Source organism: Ruditapes philippinarum, unplaced genomic scaffold (assembly GCF_026571515.1).
Source record: "Ruditapes philippinarum isolate M1 unplaced genomic scaffold, ASM2657151v2 ctg1879_1_1_1_1, whole genome shotgun sequence".
Classification (NCBI taxonomy): domain Eukaryota; kingdom Metazoa; phylum Mollusca; class Bivalvia; order Venerida; family Veneridae; genus Ruditapes; species Ruditapes philippinarum.
The window spans coordinates 92018-114974 of NW_026863393.1; the positions used below are offsets into that span (position 1 = coordinate 92018).

General features: G+C 32.8%; 1 protein-coding gene across 3 annotated transcripts; it reads right to left on the minus strand.

Moving 5' to 3' along the window:
- Window positions 1–13225: 13225 nt before the first annotated feature.
- LOC132721978 (uncharacterized) lies at window positions 13226–20428 on the minus strand. 3 transcript variants are annotated; one of them, XM_060706366.1, is made up of 3 exons: window positions 20149–20428; window positions 15489–15763; window positions 13226–14883 (listed from the first exon to the last, which is right to left on the minus strand). In XM_060706366.1, exons 2-3 carry the CDS (start codon window positions 15722–15724, stop codon window positions 14109–14111), a joined length of 1011 nt encoding a protein of 336 aa, XP_060562349.1. In that variant the 5' UTR covers window positions 15725–15763; window positions 20149–20428; the 3' UTR covers window positions 13226–14108. The 3 variants fall into 3 exon arrangements, with proteins under 3 accessions (XP_060562349.1, XP_060562351.1, XP_060562350.1); XM_060706368.1 differs by lacking the exon at window positions 20149–20428 and adding an exon at window positions 18419–18599; XM_060706367.1 differs by lacking the exon at window positions 20149–20428 and adding an exon at window positions 17195–17397.
- Window positions 20429–22957: the final 2529 nt, after the last annotated feature.

A 22957-nucleotide genomic window follows, 5' to 3' on the forward strand; every position in this document is an offset into this window, starting at 1 on the left:
AAAATATGCAAAAATAGCCTCTGATCAGTCTCAGGCTTCATTAGTTCAATGAAGTCGAGATGCAAATCTTGATATTGAATCACATTATATAGGTAAAGAAGCATTAAATATTGGAAGTCACAAGCAATCAAGAGTAATCTCCCAGCTTCCATTCGGAGCCTGATCACAGTAGAAATATGGTAAAAACAGTGCAAAATCAGTCATTATGTTAATTACTGGAATCTTTATACTTCAAATCTTTCAACAGTTTTCTCAAGTTTGATTTTCTTGAAATATTTGGCACATCTGGAGGCATTCAGCTTTAATACTGTTTTGTATTTTTTGTTACATTCTATTTGATCAAGATGGACAGAAATTTGTTTTGTAATTTAATTTCTCTTTATGTAATAATAATTAACTAGTCAATTACAATGAAATGTAGAGGAAAAATGATAAACTTAACAGGGCGTTTTATTATAATTATTATAAGTATAACCGGGTATATAGATCATTAACACTTATTGACGTACATGGCACTAGTAAAATTTAGTAGCTTAGTTTATTTATATGTATCTTGTTGACACTTATATTATCTTTGTTTCATTGTCAAACAAAACAATATTAACAGTTTCAGCTCTTAGTAAGTAAATCAGTGAAATGAACTAATGTCTATACCTTTGGCAAGTTGGGATGTTTTAGTCTTGTAGAATTATTTCAAAATTGTTAAATGAGGATATTTTTGTATTTTTTTTTTTAAGAAAAACTGAATTTTTCACAAAATTTTAGAATAGACTTAGAATTTAAGAACGTGTTTGTTTTTCCGAGCTGACAATCAATCTTTTACTGTTAGAACTGAGAAAAAGAAGTGAAACAGGTTGACAAATCTATTGTGAATGGTAATACACTGTGAAGCTAAAACGGTAAAGGACCAGTAATGGAAAAAATAGTTTTTTACCAGGTTATTAACTTGTTATGGGCAGCTACTGTTAAAATAGTTTTGTTTGCTTTGAAATAAATTGTTGTTGAATTACTAATTTTAAGTAGTAAGATTATGGAAGATGTTTGTATATTTTGTTAAGATAATTGGCGCAGTTGAGGTGCCTTTTTAAAATAATCATAGTAAATGCTTAAATTAATTGTATGTATTTATTTGTGATTTTTTTTTCTCCGCTTTTCTGAAATTGCCTAAATTGACTGAAATAATGCATGTAACGAGTAATGGATTTGATTTGTCAGACGAGAAAGAACAGTTTACTTTATGAAATTTTAAGATTTTTTAATGCAAATTTTATAATCATTATTGTATGAAAACTGAAAAAGGGCTGTATTAAAAAAATTGTGAAATCTAGCTGTGTATGGGTTACCAAACTTGGTCTTGGCTAAATAAGAGGGAAAAAGGGGAGCACAAGACATCTAAATTCCCATTTGTTCATAAAAAGAACCAGTATCATCCGGTTTATTGGGCGGCAAAATCAGGTTGTCCCATGACGAGTAAAATTTTACCAGAATTTGCTATATAAATAATATATGGACATAGAAGTGCATTGGTAAAAAACTGACAAGGGAGTCTTGAAAAGATTTTGCTGACCCTCTTAATAATGTCCTGAAAGAGAACTGAAAAATATTGACTAAGAAGGAAACATGCATTGTTATGGCTTTCAAATACAACGATGCTTGAAATTAAATCAAAGATGCTTCTATACGTTATTGTGTTGTCAAGGCAAATGGATGTTGTTATATGTTGTATTTTATTCTCATGTTATCTGTTAAATACTTGCATTAACTTACTTTGAGTGATTTACTATTATAACTGGAGGACAGTTGATAAAATTAGTTGTTTTGCAAGGTCTTTTACTGTAATGTTAAAAGAAAACTGAAAGTTGGCATTGTTGAATTGTTATACCTGGCTGAGGGGATGGAATCTCGTAAATTGATATTTCAATTTAAGATAACATAACATTCATGGATTTAGCGGAAGGAGATGGTTAAAATTTGGAATGATTATTTTTTTACGAATATATGGAGATATTTTTTTTAATTGACTTGCATAGATTGTTGTGCCGTGTTTGATTTGGAGTGAAATTAATATATATGTATAATTTTTTGTTGATGGTGCTTTATATTTACAATGATGGTATGCGTAATTTAGTTTTCCATCTCAAATATGAAAACTTGTTGGCAAGTGACAATGGTCTAAATTTCAAGTAAAATAAATTTCTTCGACACTGTTTAAAACAAAAACCTGAATATTTTACCTACCGTACTTCAGATTGTAAGATAAGTAAAAATGGTGGTTTGTTATTGTCTTTAAGATCTGATTATAAAGAAATTGTTAAGAATGTCTCAAAAATGTCGGGCTCTGTTTAAGTAGAGGAATGATGAACTTGTAGTTGATTTTTCCAACAATGTCCAGTTAGGAAACATTTGAACAAGCAAAATTATTGATTCATGCCTTTATTTTTATTTCACATATCACATCAGAATTGGTTATTTCAGAAAGCAAATCTAGGGCAAGGGTGGATTTTTTCCAATTTGGTGATCCAAGTGTACTGAAAGAATGAAAATGGTTGAAAATAACTTGCCTCTGTTTTTTTTTTTATTCCAATACATAGCTGTTGTTTATATTGTTCAGATATTTTGACCCCTACCTTTTGTTTGCTGTTTTTAGTTTGTTTTTTTGGCGTGTGTTACTTTTTCATTTCTTTATTTTTTATTTTTATAGAGCAGTAGAGTAGTCAACAGATATATTTATTTTCACAAATGTTAGTTGATTTTCTTGCTTTAGTGAAAAAAAAAATGTGAAAAAAGACAATAAAAAGATATAAAAATTGATTGTTTCAAATGGAAGAAATGAGGAAACTAGAGCAGAAAAGTTGCAGTTATTAGATAGATTGGATAAATATATTTCACAGAGACACATTTTTCATTTGACATGCATGATACTTAATTTGTAAAATTGTTTGAATATAGAACTCTAAAGTAAAAAATATTAGGGACTTTTGACATCAAGCTAGTAGTATGAAGGTTAAATAATAGACTGCTCAGATTTTACTTTCTTTGTACTATTCTCATATGTTATTATTCCAATGGTTATAAGACCCTGTACTTGTGAACAGTAAAAACAAGTTTCCTAGTAATGAATTGGGAATGTGTTCAAATAGTGTATACCTGTTAATTAAATGGAGAAAATGTGTTTCATATAAACATTTGCTTATAATTTGAGAAAATGTGATTAAATATGCGTACATGCTTGGGTATAATCTATATTTATAAATAGTTCTTAACATTAAATGTATTTATATTTGAGCCTATTTTTCTAATGTGTTCAAATCTGTATTAATTATAGATTGCACCAATTGTGTTCAAATTATAGTCATGCAGTTTTTTATGATGAAAGAATCTTATTGCATGTGTTCAGTCAAAATACCACAGATGTGTTCATTATGTTTTTATATGCAGAACAAAAATATTCATACCGTAATGTGTTCAGACATTGATTCTAACTTGTGTTCAGAATTTATTCTGTATTATATATTGTCAAGTGTGTTCCAATTGCCTCAAAGTAAATGTTGATGCTCAAAGATAAAGACCTAGTGTGTTCAGGTTTTAGGACCTAGTGTGTTCAGGTTAGATATATACGGGAATGTGTTCATATATGTAGTGTTTTGAACTTGGTGTTCCACCATAATGTGTTCATTAAACATAATATGTATGTTTATAAACAGTATATAAATAGCTATATATATAATAGACTATATATATTTTATTTTTTATATACAGAATGTGTTGAAATTTTATATCTATCATCTAAAGTGTGTTCATAATTATGATAGTTAATTAAAACAAAATGATGCTTTAAAATCTGAAAATATCATTGATTTTATGCTAAAAGAAAAAATTCCATTTTAAAAAGCTGCAAATTTAATATTGTCAAAACTGTCTAAAAAAACTTAAATCCCAAGGATAAAAGAATGAAAAGTTATTTAGAATTGTTATAAATAACAATTGAAACAAATTTATATTGAAATGGTCATGTATTTTTTATCTGTATGATATATAAATATAATAATATAATGTCACAAATAGTTCTATAGCATGCTTTTATCAATTATCAGTCACTTCACTTTATCATCACTCTAAAAGAGTCCATCATATGTCATAACTCATATTTATCATATATATAAAGAGATTGATTATGTGATACTATAGCGGTCATTTATTAACAGAATCTTTCCTTATCAGAAATAATAATTATTTTCCCCAATTCTGAAATAATATCTTTTTTTCACAATTCTGAAATAAAATTCTTTAGGGGAAAAAGAAGTAAGGCTTAAATGTCCGAGACAGCTTGGGTAAAAAGTTAATGACAGTGTTGATAAGGAAAAAATAATTATTAGTTAAAAGTACGAATTGTGGTTTGAATATTATTTTTATTTTTTTCACCCAATCAGTGCCTTCCGTTTTGACAGCAATAACACTTGAAATAGAAAGTTTTTCATGATTGTTGAAAGAATTTTGAAACAACTAATGTACTTATTTAGATATAATGGGGTAAAGTATCAATGGATATTTGTATAAATCATTCATTTTCATGCAATTGCTCTCCAAGAGAGTAAAGTTTTCATTTTTCATTGTAACTCGTATCTATATTTGCCTAGCTACTGTTTTAGTCAGTTTTAGAGGGCATAGGACATTTTGAAGTATCATTTTCTTTAAAAGCTTGAAACTTTTTCTTCTGTATAAAATGCTCATCATCATTTCTGTCGCCAACATGTAACTACTATACTCATCACTGGTGCTTTTTATAAGGGCCTTGTTGAGTGAATACATTATACTGAAGTGGACCAATTAACTTATATATGTGACCAATAAACTTGTATGTATTCCATATTATTTTTAGCTCACCTGTCACAAAGTGACAGGGTGAGCTTTTGTGATCGCTTTTCCTCCGGCGTCCGTCCGTAAACTTTTGCTTTAAATGACATCTCCTCATAAACCACTGAGCCAATTTCATCCAAACTTCACAGGAATGTTCCTTTGGTGGTCACCTTTAAAAATTGTTCAAAAAATTTAATTCCATGCAGAACTCTGGTTGCCATGGCAACCGAGTAGAAAAATCTTTAAATATCTTCTTTTAAAAAACCCTAAGTGCTAGAGCTTAGATATTTGGCATGAAACATCTTCTAATGAGTGTCTACCAAGTTTGTTCAAATAAAAGCCCTTGGGTCAAAATTGGCCCCGCCCCAGGGGGTCATTGATTTTCCCTATATGCATATAGTAAAAACTTAAAAAATCCTCTTTTAAAGAACCCAAAGAGCTAGAGCTAAGATATTTGGCATGAAACATATTCTAGTGAGTGTCTACCAAGTTTGTTCAAATAAAAGCCCTGGGGTCAAAATTGGCCCCGCCCCAGGGGGTCTTTGATTTTCCCTATATGCATATAGTAAAAGCTTAAAAAATCTTCTTTTAAAGAACCCAAAGAGCTAGAGCTAAGATATTTGGCATGAAACATCTTCTAGTGAGTGTTTACCAAGTTTGTTCAAATAAAAGCCCTGGGGTCAAAATTGGCCCGGCCCCGGGGGTCATTTATTTTTCCTATATGCATATAGTAAAAACTTAAAAAATCTTCTTTTAAAGAACCATAAGAGCTAGAGCTAAGATATTTGGCATGAAACATCTTCTAGTGAATGTCTACCAAGTTTGTTCAAATAAAAGCCCTGGGGTCAAAATTGGCCCTGCCCCGGGGGGTCATTTATTTTTCCTATATGCATATAGTAAAAACTTAAAAAATCTTCTTTTAAAGAACCTAAAGAGCTAGAGCTAAGATATTTAGCATGAAACATCTTCTATTGAGTGTCTACTAAGTTTGTTCAAATAAAAGCCCTGAGGTTAAAATTGGCCCTGCCCCAGGGGGTCATAGATTTTCCCTATATGCATATAGTAAAAACTTAAAAAATCTTCTTTTAAAGAACCCAAAGAGCTAGAGCTAAGATATTTGGCATGAAACATCTTCTAGTGAGTGTTTACCAAGTTTGTTCAAATAAAAGCCCTGGGGTCAAAATTGGCCCGGCCCCGGGGGGTCATTTATTTTTCCTATATGCATATAGTAAAAACTTAAAAAATCTTCTTTTAAAGAACCGTAAGAGCTAGAGCTAAGATATTTAGCATGAAACATGTTCTAATGGGTGTCTACCAAGTATGTTCAAATAAAAGCCCTGGGGTCAAAACTGGCCCCGCCCTGGGAGTCATTGATTTTGCGTTATATGTGTATAGCAAAAACTTAAAAATCTTCTTTGAAAAAACCCAAATAGCTAGAGTTTAGATAATAAGCATGAAACATCTTTAAGTAAATATCAACAAAGTTTGTTCAAATAAAAGCCCGGGGGTCAAAACTGGCCCTGCCCAGGGTGTCATTGTTTTTAACTATATGTATAGTAAAAACTTAAAAAATCTTCTTTTAAAAAACCCAATGAGCTAGAACTTAGATGTTTAGCATGAAACATCTTCTTATGGGTGTCTACCAAGTCTGTTCAAATAAACAAATAAAAGCCCTTGGGTAAAATTGGCCCGGGGGGGGGGGGGGGGGGGCTATATACAGGTGAGCGACCTCAGGGCCATCATGGCCCTCTTGTTGCTATTGTTATGGGTTTTACAGACACCTGCAGTTTACTGTATGTGTGTGCGTGTTGGAAATTAGTACACCTATAGATTAAATTCGTTTTTATTTTGCTGTGGGTTACACACTAGGAGCGTATTTTACAATTTTTTAGGATTTAGAAAGAAAATTGATTTCATGGGAATCAATGCAATGTTTTTTTTGAATGTAGTATTATATAGGAAAGGATTTATTTATAGTGTAAGGTTTTCGTTTTGTATTCAAACAAATGCAGTGACTTGTTTTTGAAACCATAGTGAGCAAAGTGTATAAAATGAACTTTGGGTTAATAAAGAAAAAAGTGAATTTTTTATGAGAACTGTTTGTTTATATATTTTTTCTTCAGTGATTTACCGACCATGTATACACACACATTATGCAGTTATGTGTAGATTTCATGAATTCTTATTGATTTTCTATAAAGCATATGCAAGTTAAACACAGCACAGTGTTTAAATTTCTTTACATTGTGTTAGAAATACTACGTTTGTACAGGTGTACAAACTATGCAATTTAACTATTTCTGAAATTATTTTATGTTTCCAGAATTATGCAATTTAATTACACAGTGTGTGCAAAAAAAACTTATTTACAATGTTTTTCAAAACCTCACACAATTACACAGAATATACATTACACAGACTATGCAGTGTTCTTTTGAATTTGTCTTTACATACTGCTGTGAATTTTAACTGAATAAAACTACGATAGAAAGAAATACAGTTTTGTTTTGATTTAATAGCTCCCCTGAGCAAAAAGTGACAAGGTGAGTTTTTGTGATAACAATTCGTCCTTCCTCTATCCGTTGTCAACTTTTTTCAAACGCATTCTGAAACCACTGGGTCAAATTCGATGTTTTTTCTGGGATGTTCTTAGCTTGAAGCACAACTAAGATTGTTGAAATGATTCTGATCCATTGAACATCTTGGTCAGGAGGACTAAAATATATTTTAAAACTGAAATCTTTAAATATCATCTCTTAAAGTGCATAGAGCTAAGGTATTTTGTGTGTAGCATCATCTAATGAAACTACAGAAATTGTTTAAATTATAGCCATGGGGTCAACATTGGCCCTGCCCCAAGGGACCGTGGCCTTCCTTATATAATTGAAACTACAAGTCTTCTTGAAAACTGCAAGGGATATATCTTATATTTAGCATGAAACCTTGTCAAGTGGACCTCTTGTCAAATTGTAGCCCTTGTGTCAAAATTGGCCCAACAATAGGGGTCATGCGTATATAGTAAAAACTTAAAAATTCTCTCAAAAACTACTTAGGCTACAGCTTAGATATTTGTCATAAAACATTGTCAAGTGGACCTTTACCGAGTGTGTTCAAATTATAACCCTTTGGTCAAAATTAGCCCCATATAGGAAAATACATTTAAGTTAACAATGTCCAGAGCATTGATATTTGATTTGTAGAATCGTCTTGTGGAATTCTGACTTCTAAAACAACCATTGACACTCCATAGCAGTCATTGACTTGCCATAGTAACCACTGTCTTTCCAAAGCAATCGGTGATTTTAATAGCAATCATTAACTTTCCATAGTACCCATGCGGAAAAGTGTCCACTTAGCGTTTATAAACAGCCTTTTTAGCTCGACTATTCGATAAAAATAAGTAGAGCTATTGCAGTCACCCGAGCGTCGGCGTAACCATTTATGTTAAAGTTTTTGTAATAGTTCAAATATTTTCAAAGTCCATTGACATATGGCTTTGAAACTTTGCACACTTGTTCACCATCATGACCCCAACCTGTAGACAGGAGGAGGTAACTCTATCAAGCATTTTGACAGAATTATGCCCCTTTTTCGACTTAGAATTTACGTTAAAGTTTTTGTAATAGTTCAAATATTTTCAAAGTCCATTGACATATGGCTTTAAAACTTTGCACACTTGTTCACCATCATGACCCCAACCTGTAGACAGGAGGAGGTAACTCTATCAAGCATTTTGACAGAATTATGCCCCTTTTTCGACTTAGAATTTACGTTTAAGTTTTTGTAATAGTTCAAATATTTTCAAAGTCCATTGACATATGGCTTTGAAACTTTGCACACTTGTTCACCATCATGACCCCAACCTGTAGACAGGAGGAGATAACTCTATCAAGCATTTTGACAGAATTATGCCCCTTTTTCGACTTAGAATTTACGTTAAAGTTTTTGTAATAGTTCAAATATTTTCAAAGTCCATTGACATATGGCTTTGAAACTTTGCACACTTGTTCAACATCATGACCCCAATCTGTAACCAGTAGGAGGTAACTCTATCAAGCATTTTGACAGAATTATGCCCCTTTTTCGACTTAGAATTTACGTTAAAGTTTTTGTAATAGTTCAAATATTTTCAAAGTCCATTGACATATGGCTTTGAAACTTTGCACACTTGTTCAACATCATGACCCCAATCTGTAACCAGTAGGAGGTAACTCTATCAAGCATTTTGACAGAATTATGCCCCTTTTTCGACTTAGAATTTACGTTAAAGTTTTTGTAATAGTTCAAATATTTTCAAAGTCCATTGACATATGGCTTTGAAACTTTGCACACTTGTTCACCATCATGACCCCAACCTGTAGACAGGAGGAGATAACTCTATCAAGCATTTTGACAGAATTATCTTTTTCAACTTAGAATTTACGTTAAAGTTTTTTAATAGTTCAAATATTTTCAAAGTCCATTGACATATGGCTTTGAAACTTTGCACACTTGTTCAACATCATGACCCAATCCCAGTAGGAGGTAACTCTATCAAGCATTTTGACAGAATTATGCCCCTTTTTTGACTTAGAATTTACGTTAAAGTTTTTGTAATAGTTCAAATATTTTCAAAGTCCATTGACATATGGCTTTGAAACTTTGCACACTTGTTCACCATCATGACCCCAACCTGTAGACAGGAGGAGATAACTCTATCAAGCATTTTGACAGAATTATGCCCCTTTTTCAACTTAGAATTTACGTTAAAGTTTTTGTAATAGTTCAAATATTTTCAAAGTCCATTGACATATGGCTTTGAAACTTTGCACACTTGTTCAACATCATGACCCCAATCTGTAACCAGTAGGAGGTAACTCGATCAAGCATTTTGACAGAATTATGCCCCTTTTTCGACTTAGAATTTACGTTAAAGTTTTTGTAATAGTTCAAATATTTTCAAAGTCCATTGACATATGGCTTTGAAACATTGCACACTTGTTCACCATCATGACCCCAACCTGTAGACAGGAGGAGGTAACTCTATCAAGCATTTTGACAGAATTATGCCCCTTTTTCGACTTAGAATTTACGTTTAAGTTTTTGTAATAGTTCAAATATTTTCAAAGTCCATTGACATATGGCTTTGAAACTTTGCACACTTGTTCACCATCATGACCCCAACCTGTAGACAGGAGGAGATAACACTATCAAGCATTTTGACAGAATTATGCCCCTTTTTCGACTTAGAATTTACGTTAAAGTTTTTGTAATAGTTCAAATATTTTCAAAGTCCATTGACATATGGCTTTGAAACTTTGCACACTTGTTCAACATCATGACCCCAATCTGTAACCAGTAGGAGGTAACTCTATCAAGCATTTTGACAGAATTATGCCCCTTTTTCGACTTAGAATTTACGTTAAAGTTTTTGTAATAGTTCAAATATTTTCAAAGTCCATTGACATATGGCTTTGAAACTTTGCACACTTGTTCACCATCATGACCCCAACCTGTAGACAGGAGGAGGTAACTCTATCAAGCATTTTGACAGAATTATGCCCCTTTTTCGACTTAGAATTTACGTTAAAGTTTTTGTAATAGTTCAAATATTTTCAAAGTCCATTGACATATGGCTTTGAAACTTTGCACACTTGTTCACCATCATAACCCCAACCTGTAGACAGGAGGAAATAACTCTATCAAGCATTTTGACAGAATTATGCCCCTTTTTTGACTTAGAATTTACGTTAAAGTTTTTGTAATAGTTCAAATATTTTCAAAGTCCATTGACATATGGCTTTGAAACTTTGCACACTTGTTCACCATCATGACCCCAACCTGTAAACAGGAGGAGGTAACTGTATCAAGCATTTTTTTTACTATCAAGCACTAAGAATAGTCGAGCGTTGCTGTCCTACCGACAGCTCTTGTTCACTATTATTGTCATTAAAACTATTTTAATTTAAGCATGATTTACAATTTTGATAAAAAAATTCTTGGCCCGATATACTTCTAGCCACCACACTGACATTTACACACGCTACGTCGATACTGGTATCTCATTAAACATTACTGACCGAGTTACACGCGGTTTTACACAAATTAAGTAACATAAAACACACTTTGACCAGTATAGTAGAGGGGTGTGTCATTTAGACCAAATGGAGAAAGTTGAAATCAGAGCCGTCATTAAGTACCCCTGTAAGAATGAGATGGCCCCCAAGGAAAACCATGAACACTTCATGGATACACTTGGGAAGGATATCACTGTGAATAAATAGGCTGCTGAATTTAAGAGGGGCAGGGAGAGCATTGATGGGCGGCCAAAAGAGGCAACCAACGATGAAAATGCCGAGGCTGTGCACGAACTGGTCATGTGCGACAGAAGGCGAGAAGTGGATATAAACTTTGGTTCAGTTCAGGCAATTCTGACTGATGTTTATGGCATGTCAAAGGTCCGCTAGATGTGTCCCCAGACAGTTGACTGGCGATCATAAACCGACCAGGCTTGACATTTCGAGATATCTATTATCTTGCTACGAGGTTGAACCTGATTTTATCTACCGGATCGTAACTCAGGATGAAACACTTTGATCCAGAATCCATGAATAAAAAACAGAGCATGTAGTGGAAGCACCCTGGCTCACCCCCTCCGAAGAAATTCAAGAGGGTGCCATCAGCAGGGAAGATGATGGCTTCAAGTTTTTAGGATAGTCAGGGGATAATCATGATTGACTATCTTGAGCAAGGTCATACCTAAAACGTACTATGCAGACAATTGAGACGTCTGCGTCAAGAAATCGTGCGTAAAAGGAGGGGCAAACTGAGTTAAGGCGTTCCGCTCCAGCACGACAATGCGCTAGCTCACACCTCCCAAGTTGTAATGGCTGCTGCAACTGACTGTGACTCTGAAATTCTTCCCCATCCCCCATATTCCCCGGACTTGCCCCCCCTTACTTCTACCTGTTTCCGAAACTGAAAACCAAGCTTCGTGGTAAATGTTTTTGAAGCAATAAAGGTGACATGGAGGCGGTCATTGAGTTCTTTAAGGACCGAAATAGAGAGTTCCATTTTGAAGGGTTCAACAAGTTGGAGCACAGGTGGGCAAAGTGCATTGATGTAGAGAGCGATTATACTGAAAAGTAAGGCCATTAGTTGTGTTCTCTGACTACCGGAGGCACATCGGACCAAGAACTTTTTGACCAATCCTCGTAAGTGTAACATTTTTTTCTCAATGTATTTGTAATAATTCTTTATTCCCACTTTTCGGCGCTGGTTATTCATTAAGGCCTATTTTCTAAGAGACTAAGCTATTTAGCTACTTCAGGCCTGGTATGCTTGTTCATTATGAAAATGTGACGTCGTAATTCAGGCAAAGCCATACCCCAATTTTCAACCAAATTTTACTCCGCGGAACCCTTTTGTAAAGACTCATTTTTCAGAAATTTTATTCTATTGAATATATTCACTTCAAATTTGGAATACTTGTTCACTAAAATTTCGAATACATGGTGACCTTTTAAAAGATTTTGCTCAGTTATGCCCAAGGTTCGACTTTAAATTACTTGGTTCACATATTTTCGAAGGAGATATCGCTGATATCTTAACTTAAAACTTACAATACATGTACACTTTCTAAATTGGCATGCAGATAATCCTGAAAGTTATTTTTTGCAATATATCTCTTCTTGTTTTTCTTTGGATTTCTGATATTTTCTTTTTCATACGCCCTAAGATTTTTTAGTATGTAATATGTCTGCTTAGAAGTCATTTGTACAATATTTTTAAGGTCGTAAGGTTGCCGCAACGTCGCAGACTGATTTCTCAACATGCTCACATTTTTGCGATTTTTTAACAGACTTTGGACGTCTTAAGACTGTCGTAAGACAATCGTAAGACAGACTCCCATGTAAATGTTTGTCTTGCGAGGACCGCAGATTTGCCGCACGAACATCTTGCGGCTATAACGGGCCGTAATTAAATGATGTCACATGACAGATATACAAATCTATCTATAGATAGACTGCGATCTTTCTATGGCACTGATTTCTCTACAAATCGTGCGAACCAAATGTCGTGCGGCTGATGTGATAAAGGCTTAAGCTGGATTTTAGCTGATTATTTAACAAAGTCATGTCCCTAGATTCAAATTTTCTGTAAAATGATTGTTTATCAATCTTAAAGTTATATTTTTGTCCGTGATATATTCTTAAGAGTTTGCCATCGGGCGTATATTGCCCCGCCTCAGTGATGCTCTTGTTTTCTTTTAATAACCATCAGAGATTTTAAACTTGAAATGCTTATATACTATTAATGGCAAACAATCTGCCAAGCATTTTTATTGACGAATTATACGGGTTTAAGATTGCCATAATTGGACAATTGGTTAACAATTTAGATTGAGTCTTTATTTTTACACTAGTACATGTAAATAGGTACAAGTAATGCAATTTTAAAGATTATAAATTGTTCAGTTGAATACATTGTGGCACACTAAGCCTCAGAAATGAATTCATGAACTTGTGTTTTATGTTTTAATAATACATTTAGAAAATGCTAGATAATATCAACACTGAATTAAATTTACGTATCATAAATTTAGCAACATGTAAACAAAGAGGAATTTTGGACAAAGAAAAAAAATAATTACAATAAAAAAATAAATATATAAAAATATTTTGTAAAATAAAGTAATAGCATAGTTTGGGGTTGATGGATTTTAAATTTCGAATTCCGGACTGTGTCAATATACAGATGCACGTGGTCACTTTAATTTTTCCTCAGACGACATGAGTTCTGCTCAGTTCATGAAGTGGAATGCTTGGTTATGATTAACTCAAAACTTTCACCAAATTCGAGTTGAAATATGATTCATGTAATACTGTGAAAAATCAAACATGATCAAGAAGTACATGTTGACTAATACTGATACAAAATGTATATGTTTCCATCCCGATTTCATGTTGGTCAAAATTGAATCATATGAAATCTGCCAAATATAAAGGCAAATATACACATGAGAATGTACTTTTTTCAGAACGTGAGTCCGCTTTTATAACAATTTGGAATTTTGAAGTCCAAATATTGACATAGGTTAAAAATGTCATCTTTTTCACCACGGATATAAATCCGTGTTTTCACCCAAATGCATTTTTTTGAAGACAACAATTCCCTTCGCAGCGATTTATTTAAAACAGAATATTGAAATTTAATTTTGTTTTTTCTATCCATTTTGATAAAGTCACGACATGAAATCATTATTTCTAGTGTTAGCTGAAAAACACGTTGCCATCTGCACTTCTATGTATACTAGTTTTTGGTTTATTATGTACGTATTTCTTTATGTCGTCCGACATTTCCATTGAATAGTGCATGTCTTTAATATCCGGAAACGGGGAAAAGTCGTCTGCGTTGTAGCGTTTAATTCCCGGATATCCTCTTCTCTTTTCTGCGGGATTAGAAACTACTATAAATAGCAACCTATCATTGAATTCGATCGCATCGCCTTCATATTTCATAATACCCTCCGAAAGTTCTCGTATACCACATTGAACCTCAACATCACTGAGAATTTCCATTTGAGGCGGGAATTTTGACTTGAGCAACGAATACCATTTTTTCTTTGACATAAGTATTGGCAGACACTCAATCTCCCATTGGACATCAAAGTCACATGATTTCAAATCTTTAATGATGTCATCATATGGAATTTCGTTGTCTTCCAATCGTTGTTTAGCATTTTGGAACACCGGAAGCGTGTTGATAGAACTTGGCCGGTGAACGATTAAAAGTTTTCCAGATTTCTTCAAGCACTTCATTATATTGTTATACATCTCAATGGGATTTTCAAAGTATCTAAGAGCGTCTTTGATAATAATTTTATCAAACATTTGTCTATTTTCTGGTTTTTCACGAGCCTGTAACCGGAAAAATTCTTCTGACCCAACATGTGCCACCCTGATGGACAACACTTTGTTTGATTCTGTCTCTACATAGCTGTAGTGCCCAGGGATGACTGTCAACAGAGGCTCAAGGACACAGAATCTAGAAACAAATATATCATATAATGCTTTTATAAATAGTTAAACAATATTAACACTATTCAGAAGATAAAACTCTACAATCCGGGAATAATATAGTTAGACTATATTTGGACAAATATACAGCTAAAGATTCCATATACGGGGATTCCAATATGATTTCTCACGCTGTGCACGAGTCCAAATTTAACCTTCATATAATGGACAATGTTTTATATGTTATTTATTCATTATTTTAATATTCAATTTCAATTTCACACGATAATCGTTTTAACATTTCGGCTATTCCTTAACGTAAATGAAAAAAAGCCATACGCATATTGAACTGTCCAATATAGCACATCCGTGTTACAACTTTGTTCAATACAGGACTATATCCAGCTAGTCTAGTAGAGTACGGAATGTCTTGTTTTTTAACCATTGTGTACATTCGATCAATTCTAAGATAATTTACGGACGGACATAACGCAGAACCAGAAATTGTTTGCTCAGTTTGTATTTTGAAATCAGTTAAACTTTGAATGGACAATTCTTTATTAAAAACAGGGCAAATACATCACACAAATTCAGAATGCTGAAGTTTAAAACATCAAAGAGTCATTATTATACCTGTCCATGAGTGCCTCTGCTAAGCTCCCTTTAGTGTCCCCAATATAACAAACTCTGTCAGTTGTCTCTAAATCTAGATATTTATTCATCAGTGAAAACAAATGCTCATCATATTCATCTCCGAACGTAAAATTCTCCCATGCCTGATGTCGGGGAATGCGGTAACGATTTTGGAATCCTTCGGATATTACCGAATACGGCCGAGGCGATTCCGGTCCCAAATACGAGAACGCCATGTTTAGTACAGTTCAATTTTCTCCGTATAGAGGGAAGCACTGCAAATAGAAATTGCAAGAAGCATAAAATGTAGTGAAATGAATTTATAAATAAGTAATATAGAACAAAAATACTTGATTTTGATTTCCCCAACCAAGTTTATTACATGTGAATGAAACGCAAACTGTTCAAAAAAATTATAATTATAATAACTTGCATTCAAATTTGCATTGATTGATTTGTATATATTTATAAAAGCCCTTTTACAGTTAAACAAATTACAAGATCTTATTTCTAGATAAGAGTGGTGCCGAAGATCTTCATATTAAGAGGAGGTTTTTTTAAACGGTTATCGATTTGATTATGAAGTGTATTGAATATTAAAACGAACATTATAAACTATACTCCTGATATTTATTACTCACTCACTGGCATGCCTCTTTTAGCAGGATATTCAGGTGATAAGCCATTTCATTTCAAGAAACAGAAGTAAAAATCTTTGATAAACATTATCTTTGAAAGCGCAACAAAGCAGGGTTTTTTTTTATATTGATCATTATTGTAATGTCCCTCCTATCACGATTTCACAATTTATGTACAATATTTGATGATTTATGAATTGAGTTATAATGAAAGGTCTGTAATACAATGAACAATTACGTTTAAAGTATTTATAATAAGATATAATAACAAACCAGGAAAGAATTATACATGAAGGTTGTTGGCAAACGTGTGAGATATATGATCCGATATTACATACATGTATATTTATATTTATATCTATATAACAGATAATAAAGATATCTAGAAAAAATACTATTCATCCAGTAAATGGTAACTTAATCTTTTATCACATTTTTTTCACGCAGTATTTTATATGAAAATCCAAATGATACATTTCTACTGTTTTTATCAATATTTAAAATACGAGTATTAAATGTTTCCAATATAGACCTATCCGCTCTAATTCATGTTTGTAATTCAAAATGTCATAAAAATTCAGTTATTGTTTCCTGTTAAGAAGTACTTAGCTATACAGATGTGTACGAAATATAGCTGGCGTGTGAATGTAAGAAAATCTATCTAAAACCCATGTATGACTTTGCTTTGGCATGAGCTTATAAGACAATTTATCTTTAACAATTACTGATATCAGAATAGTTCCTTAATATACATGTACTTAGTTGTATTTATGTGTTATACAGAATTTGTACTATATCATTTGATATTGTTACTGTAAATATATGTTTAATTCGAATACACTTAATACGAATTTAATATTGGTCTCCTCTGAATCGAACATTCCGCGTCTCAGCCGCAAACGTTTTAATCAAACAATTTTGTACTAAACATGTTTGCACGATAAGTTTTTTGTCTTTGTTGTGAAAAATAATCAGAAAATCAAATAGACTAAGTTAAATGTCAAAAAACACGATGATCAAAATAAGATAAGAGCTGTGGTAATCAAAAGAAGCACAAAGCCTACATACCTCTATACAAGATATATTCCTTAGACTTTATAAAGTTTCTATTGTCATTGATTTATCCCAAATGCCGTATTTTTATTGCACGTTTTATTGATAAATCACTGCAAAAGCTAGAAATCAATGACATAAACATTAATTAAATATAGCTTAGTTTGTCGATTTGACAATCTTCTCAGTATAAACGCATTTTGAATTAACGCAATTTAAGCGCACTTTAAAGATTTTTTGGACTTTTACCAATTCTTCTTATTTCTTTATCAATACAAAATGATTGAATAACTTTTATTTACAGTCTTACCGAAGGCCTTTTTTTCTGATATGTAAATGTTTGTACAATGTTAAACAGAGTTGACAGATCAATAATGTATTATATAGTTTGGAACACTTGAGTTATGTCTTTAAAGCGTTAAATTCAAATTAAATTAGATTAATCATTCACTATATAATCCGCTTATCGGAAAGGTAAAAGTGTCACACTTTAGCCACTGTTCAAAGTTTAATTTATATAGTCGGTCCCGTCAAATTTGAACATTTCATTATTTTTATTATAATAAAATCATTTAAATTAATGTCATGTTAACCCAAACGTCAATATCTCTAGGTATTTCTGTTTCTTTTTTTTAAAAAGTCAATAATATGGCTAAAATGTTAAATTCATATTTTTTACCGTTGACTTACGGTGTTACCTGACGTGACGTCCATTTCAAAATGGCGGCGCCCATACTGACATCATTTAAGGGTTCGTCTCACAATTAGCGTGACATGTTTTCGGTAATTATAAAAAACAAACATTATTTTTATGTACTTACTGTACAGTTAGTTTTAACATTATTCATTTGAGTTTAGTGAATAAATCGTGAAGTTTAACGGAACCATTTTTGAGTCCGCATCCTGAAACTAACCTGTACTGACGTCACATGAGAAAACCTGGTCGTGACTCAAGTGGATTCGAACCCATTATCCAAGAGATCAAAAGCAGAAAAAGAATAAAACCCTTTTCTTTCACATATTAGTCATTACCTCTTGGTATGATTGCTTTATTTAAAACTGTTCACTGTTATTTTGACTGGTGCATGCAAATTAAGCAGACAATAATGTGTTAGAAAAAACGACAAATAAATCAAATTTAGTTAACAATAAGTAAATATACTTCCTTTGTCAACTTTAAAATTGTGTTTCATATTTTTCAACAATTATTGAGCTCTTATTGTAGTGGAAAAAATGTACCTTATTGTAAACGTCCAACTCTTGTAAACTTGTAAAATTATAGTCAGTTCCAATTGTCAAAATATTAATTATCATTTTCGTGTTTAATATTTTATGAAAATCTGCAAGTAATCATTACATATCAACTCATAATGTCCTATAAAATATAAATGTAGACGCGATCACCCTTTGTATACAATACCTTTAATTTTTCTCAATGACATAAGCGTTAATTAGATTTTCAGTAGAGTTCAATAGATCATAAAAGATCGATATACGCGACTAAAAATGTGATCCCACTGTCGCGGTAAAGTGTTTAAACACCTGTCACGACAATCATGTACTTGTATAATATAATTCTTGTGTTATTTGAAGTGGAAGATGTTAAAGACATGCCGCTTCACCAGTTATAAACGTTGTTTTTTTGTGATTTTGGTAGTTTCTTTTTCTAGTGATTACAAAGGCATTGCTATATACATGTATTTATCTCTTTTCTTCGTACATATTTTTTTATTTAAAGACACATTACGCCTCAGAAATGAATTTCTTTGTTCCTTAATATGGGCACACATGAGCTTCCTTTAAGTTTAAATAATGGCTTTAAAGCTTGTTAGATTTGACTTCTATTCAAAATACTAAATACTATAATTTTGCTTATAAACAAAAAAACAAAAGAAGCAAAATATAGTTAAGGTAACTGGCCAATGTGTACATTTTTCAAAACTATAGCAGGACATAAAAAATAAAAACTTTTGCGACAGAAATATAAGGAATAATAGGCCTTTAATGGACCATGCTTGCTGTATTATAAATTCTTTATAAAGATTGTTGACAGGTTATATGGCCGTATATAAACGGCTGTTTGCAATATAACCCTCGTCTAGCGGCTCGGGTTATATTTACAAATAGCCGTTTATATAGGGCCATATAACCTGTCAACAATCTTTATAAAGAATTTATAACCGAAAAAAGCCGCAAATCGGTGCTTGGTCCAGTTCCGTTGTTTATAAACATTTCCCGGTTTTAGAGCTATTTGATGTAATTTCATTTAGGCTAACATTGTGGCAGTTTCATAACTGTTATCAAGCTCGTCACATGCTTGCTTAAAGGCCCATTATGCACCAGAACGACCTTACTTTTATTTCTCAAAAATGTTCAATTTTCTGTGTACATTTTCTTCTAAAGTTTCCAAAAAGTAACTCATAGGCCAATTACCTCAACAAATCATTTCCTTATGTTGCTTCTTAGCAATAAGTACAATTATACATGTAGTGATTTAGTATTTTGTATGGAAGTCAAAATACTATTTTGTTTACATTTTGCTTCTTTTATGACAAATTATTTCATATTTATCCCTACTTTCTTCCGGAAACAAGCAATTAACATGCTCTTAAACCATTATTTAAACGGTTTTAAACTCATATGCGCTATTTCAAAGAAAGTAAAAAATTTGTTTTTACGCATGTTGTGCCTTTAAAACACTCTCTTAGAATATTCTAATAAATGTCTCAATGAAATGTACAGGGACCTGGATTTTTTTAAATTAATTTACCATATAATTACAATATCATACCCCTACATGTAAAACAGGTGGTTTATGTATCCATGCAGAATTTCGGGTCCTGTCAGACTCCTGTCCGACTACTCATGTCCCAAAAAGATTTCTTTTCTCAAAGAAAAATACATTTTTCACATTATTTCGTTAAATATCCATTTTTGAAAAAAAAGAATGAAAAAAATGTATATCTTACCTTCATCGTAACTGTTTTCTTTAAATAAGATTTCACCCTTTACAGTGAAGTTTTAAAAGAGCCCAGTATCGATTCTCACATGAGGAAATTAATATGACACCGTTTACTCAAGGTAGAGAAAACGCTTTCAATGGTTTATTTTGAATATATAACATTTAAAACTGTTTATCTTTTCAAGAGATTTTCGATAGTTTCTTGTATGGTTTATTGAGATAAGTGCCTTACATATTTGCATAAAGCACGCTCAATATATCGGAAATAAATATATACTAGCGGGAAAAAGAAATAGTGCATAGTTAATTTACGTATTTAAAATGCCATGATTCAGGAGGTATATCAGAAATCAGCAATGTCAAAGCAACGTCTTAGATTTAACAGACGATCTCTTAACAAAGTTCAGCTCATCAATACCATGCATTTCAACCACTGGAACTAATGTTTGTTTGACACCGACGCCTCATTGATAATACAGTTCTGATGTCCTGTGCATGAGCAATAACATTCCATATCCACAACGTCATGGAGCTTCACCAGCTGGTTTTGAAGGCGACGTAAGCAATGCTGCACCTCAACCTTCTCGTGTACGGTGTTCAATAGGCGATACATCCTGTTGCGTTGCTTCACAAACGGACGGACGTTAGGCCAGATCCACAGCCACAAGAACTGTTCTGCCACTGGGTGACGGTAAACTTCAGAACTATCATCGCTAATTCTGAGTTGAAACCTGGACACATCCATGGAAAGACCAAGTGCACTTCCTGTTGTTTGAAGTGTATGCGTCGTTTGCATCAGACAAACGTGCTACACGGTCGATGACATGTCTGGAGAAGGTGACGTATGATTTGACGTCGATGACGAATGCACCGTTCAAGCAATCGATAACCTCCCGTTCGAGGACTGATTCTTCTAAGGGCAGAATACTTATAGCGGTCAAAGTAGCAGTTCTGAGTCATTGAACGATCCGGATGTTCGTATCCTGGCGATTCGACATTTACGCGTAAACGTCCTGACTTGACGCCGGTCTCTTGTGGTTGAAACCTACCAGTACCGTCTCCACATGGCATTTACAGTATTTTGATGCGCTCTAAATTGTCTGACATTGTGAGTATGGCGTTCACCTTTTTTTTTGAGAATGCATACACCACGGTATCTGTCAGTTTCATTCAATCTCGACATGACATATCAAAGATGTTTCTTTTATGATCCAAGTTTAATCGCCAAAAGTTTTTTTCCGACTGGCTGTCGGGCGAAAAACAACGTCAGAACGAAGACGATGGTGAGGCAGACAAATTATACGTGCAAATCGTGCACTGACTAAACTGACTAATGTAAATAACCGAGGGAGGTAAATACATTACCGGTATTAAATTTCAATGTAATAATACATTGTATATTTATAAATTAATTTATTAAGTTATCAAAATTGAGCAATACATGGACATTTTTATGCATGCATAGTTTCTTTTTTCCGCTAGTATAATGTAAACACGTTCGAGATAGATAATAAACTTTTAAAGAGTATATAGAAAGACACTACAAAATCTGTAAATCTGTTTGGAGTATCATACAATATCTAGATACAGTAGTAGTCAGATATTTGATTTGTTTGCTGTTGCCAATATCGGGTGATATATTTTTTTTATTTCAGATATTCGATAAGAAAAAAATATAAAAAAGAAGCACAGAGTGACAAAGTGTTATCTAACTTTTTGTCTGTGTGTCAATGGCTCAGCGCACCTATAGTTACACCTATCTTGTTCATGTTTGATTTTAGAGGTGTTGTAGTATACTTTTTTGTTTTTTCATAATAACCGAGCTTGTCAAAATAAACAATAATAATTATTATTCAATGAACATGCACTTGATTTGCGTGCTGATTTGAAAAAAAAAAACAAACAATTAAAGTACATTATACCGGGTAAGTCACATGAAGTTGTTGGTATACTAGCACGGACTTCTGGCGTCATTTCGGGAGTGTCAAACCTTCTTCCCGGTGTATACTCAAAAGTACCTTTGTGTTGTACTTTAAGTGCAGGTTATCTAGACTATTTATATTGTTAATTTTATAGAGTGTTTTATAAAGGCTGTCATATTCTTAAAACTTCGGAGCAATCTTTATCTACCTGTTAAACTGTAAATTTACGGCGGCATGAAAGGGACATATGAAATCTTTTATTTACAATGTGCATGTGCAAGTAGTAAATAAAAGATTTCACATGTCCCCTTTACGCCACCGTAGTTTAATGCAATGTAGCACACATGGGAAATCGTTACACTAATTAATTGTGCCAATCTAATTATTATGCGATTGGATATATTTAATTGAATAAACACACGCAATCTGTTACACACTTTGCTGTATATAAATTATAGTTAATAGATTAATCTGTATAAGGACCATTTACTTTGAGTATCGTTTAATTTTAGTAATATGATATTCTAATATTGCGGACATTAAGATTGAACCAAATCGATCTTATAACTAAAGGTTTAGGCACCAGTCGATAACCCCAACCAATCCCCATTCAAGGGCTTTTTATCGCCTGGGAAAGGCACCGGCCTGTGTAGATTATCAAAAGGAAAGCTCTCCGTAACGTGATTTCACAAGAACAACTCCCAGAGATGATTCATAATTTAATGCACATGTACTAAGACATATAATAAGCACAGATCACTGGTACAACAGAGCACAATAAACTTTTATAATAAATATCTTATAATAAATATATTATGTATATTATCACAATATAAACATGTACAATCTTTAAAACAACTGACTTCTAATTAAGTTAACAACATGACTATAAAA

Coding starts and splice junctions, on each gene's coding strand:
- LOC132721978 (XM_060706366.1), bottom strand. CDS start 15,724: ATGGCGTTCTCGTATTTGGGACCGGAATCGCCTCGGCCGTATTCGGTA. Junction 14,884..15,488: donor GCAGAGGCACTCATGGACAG/GTATAATAATGA, acceptor ATTTGTTTCTAG/ATTCTGTGTCCTTGAGCCTC.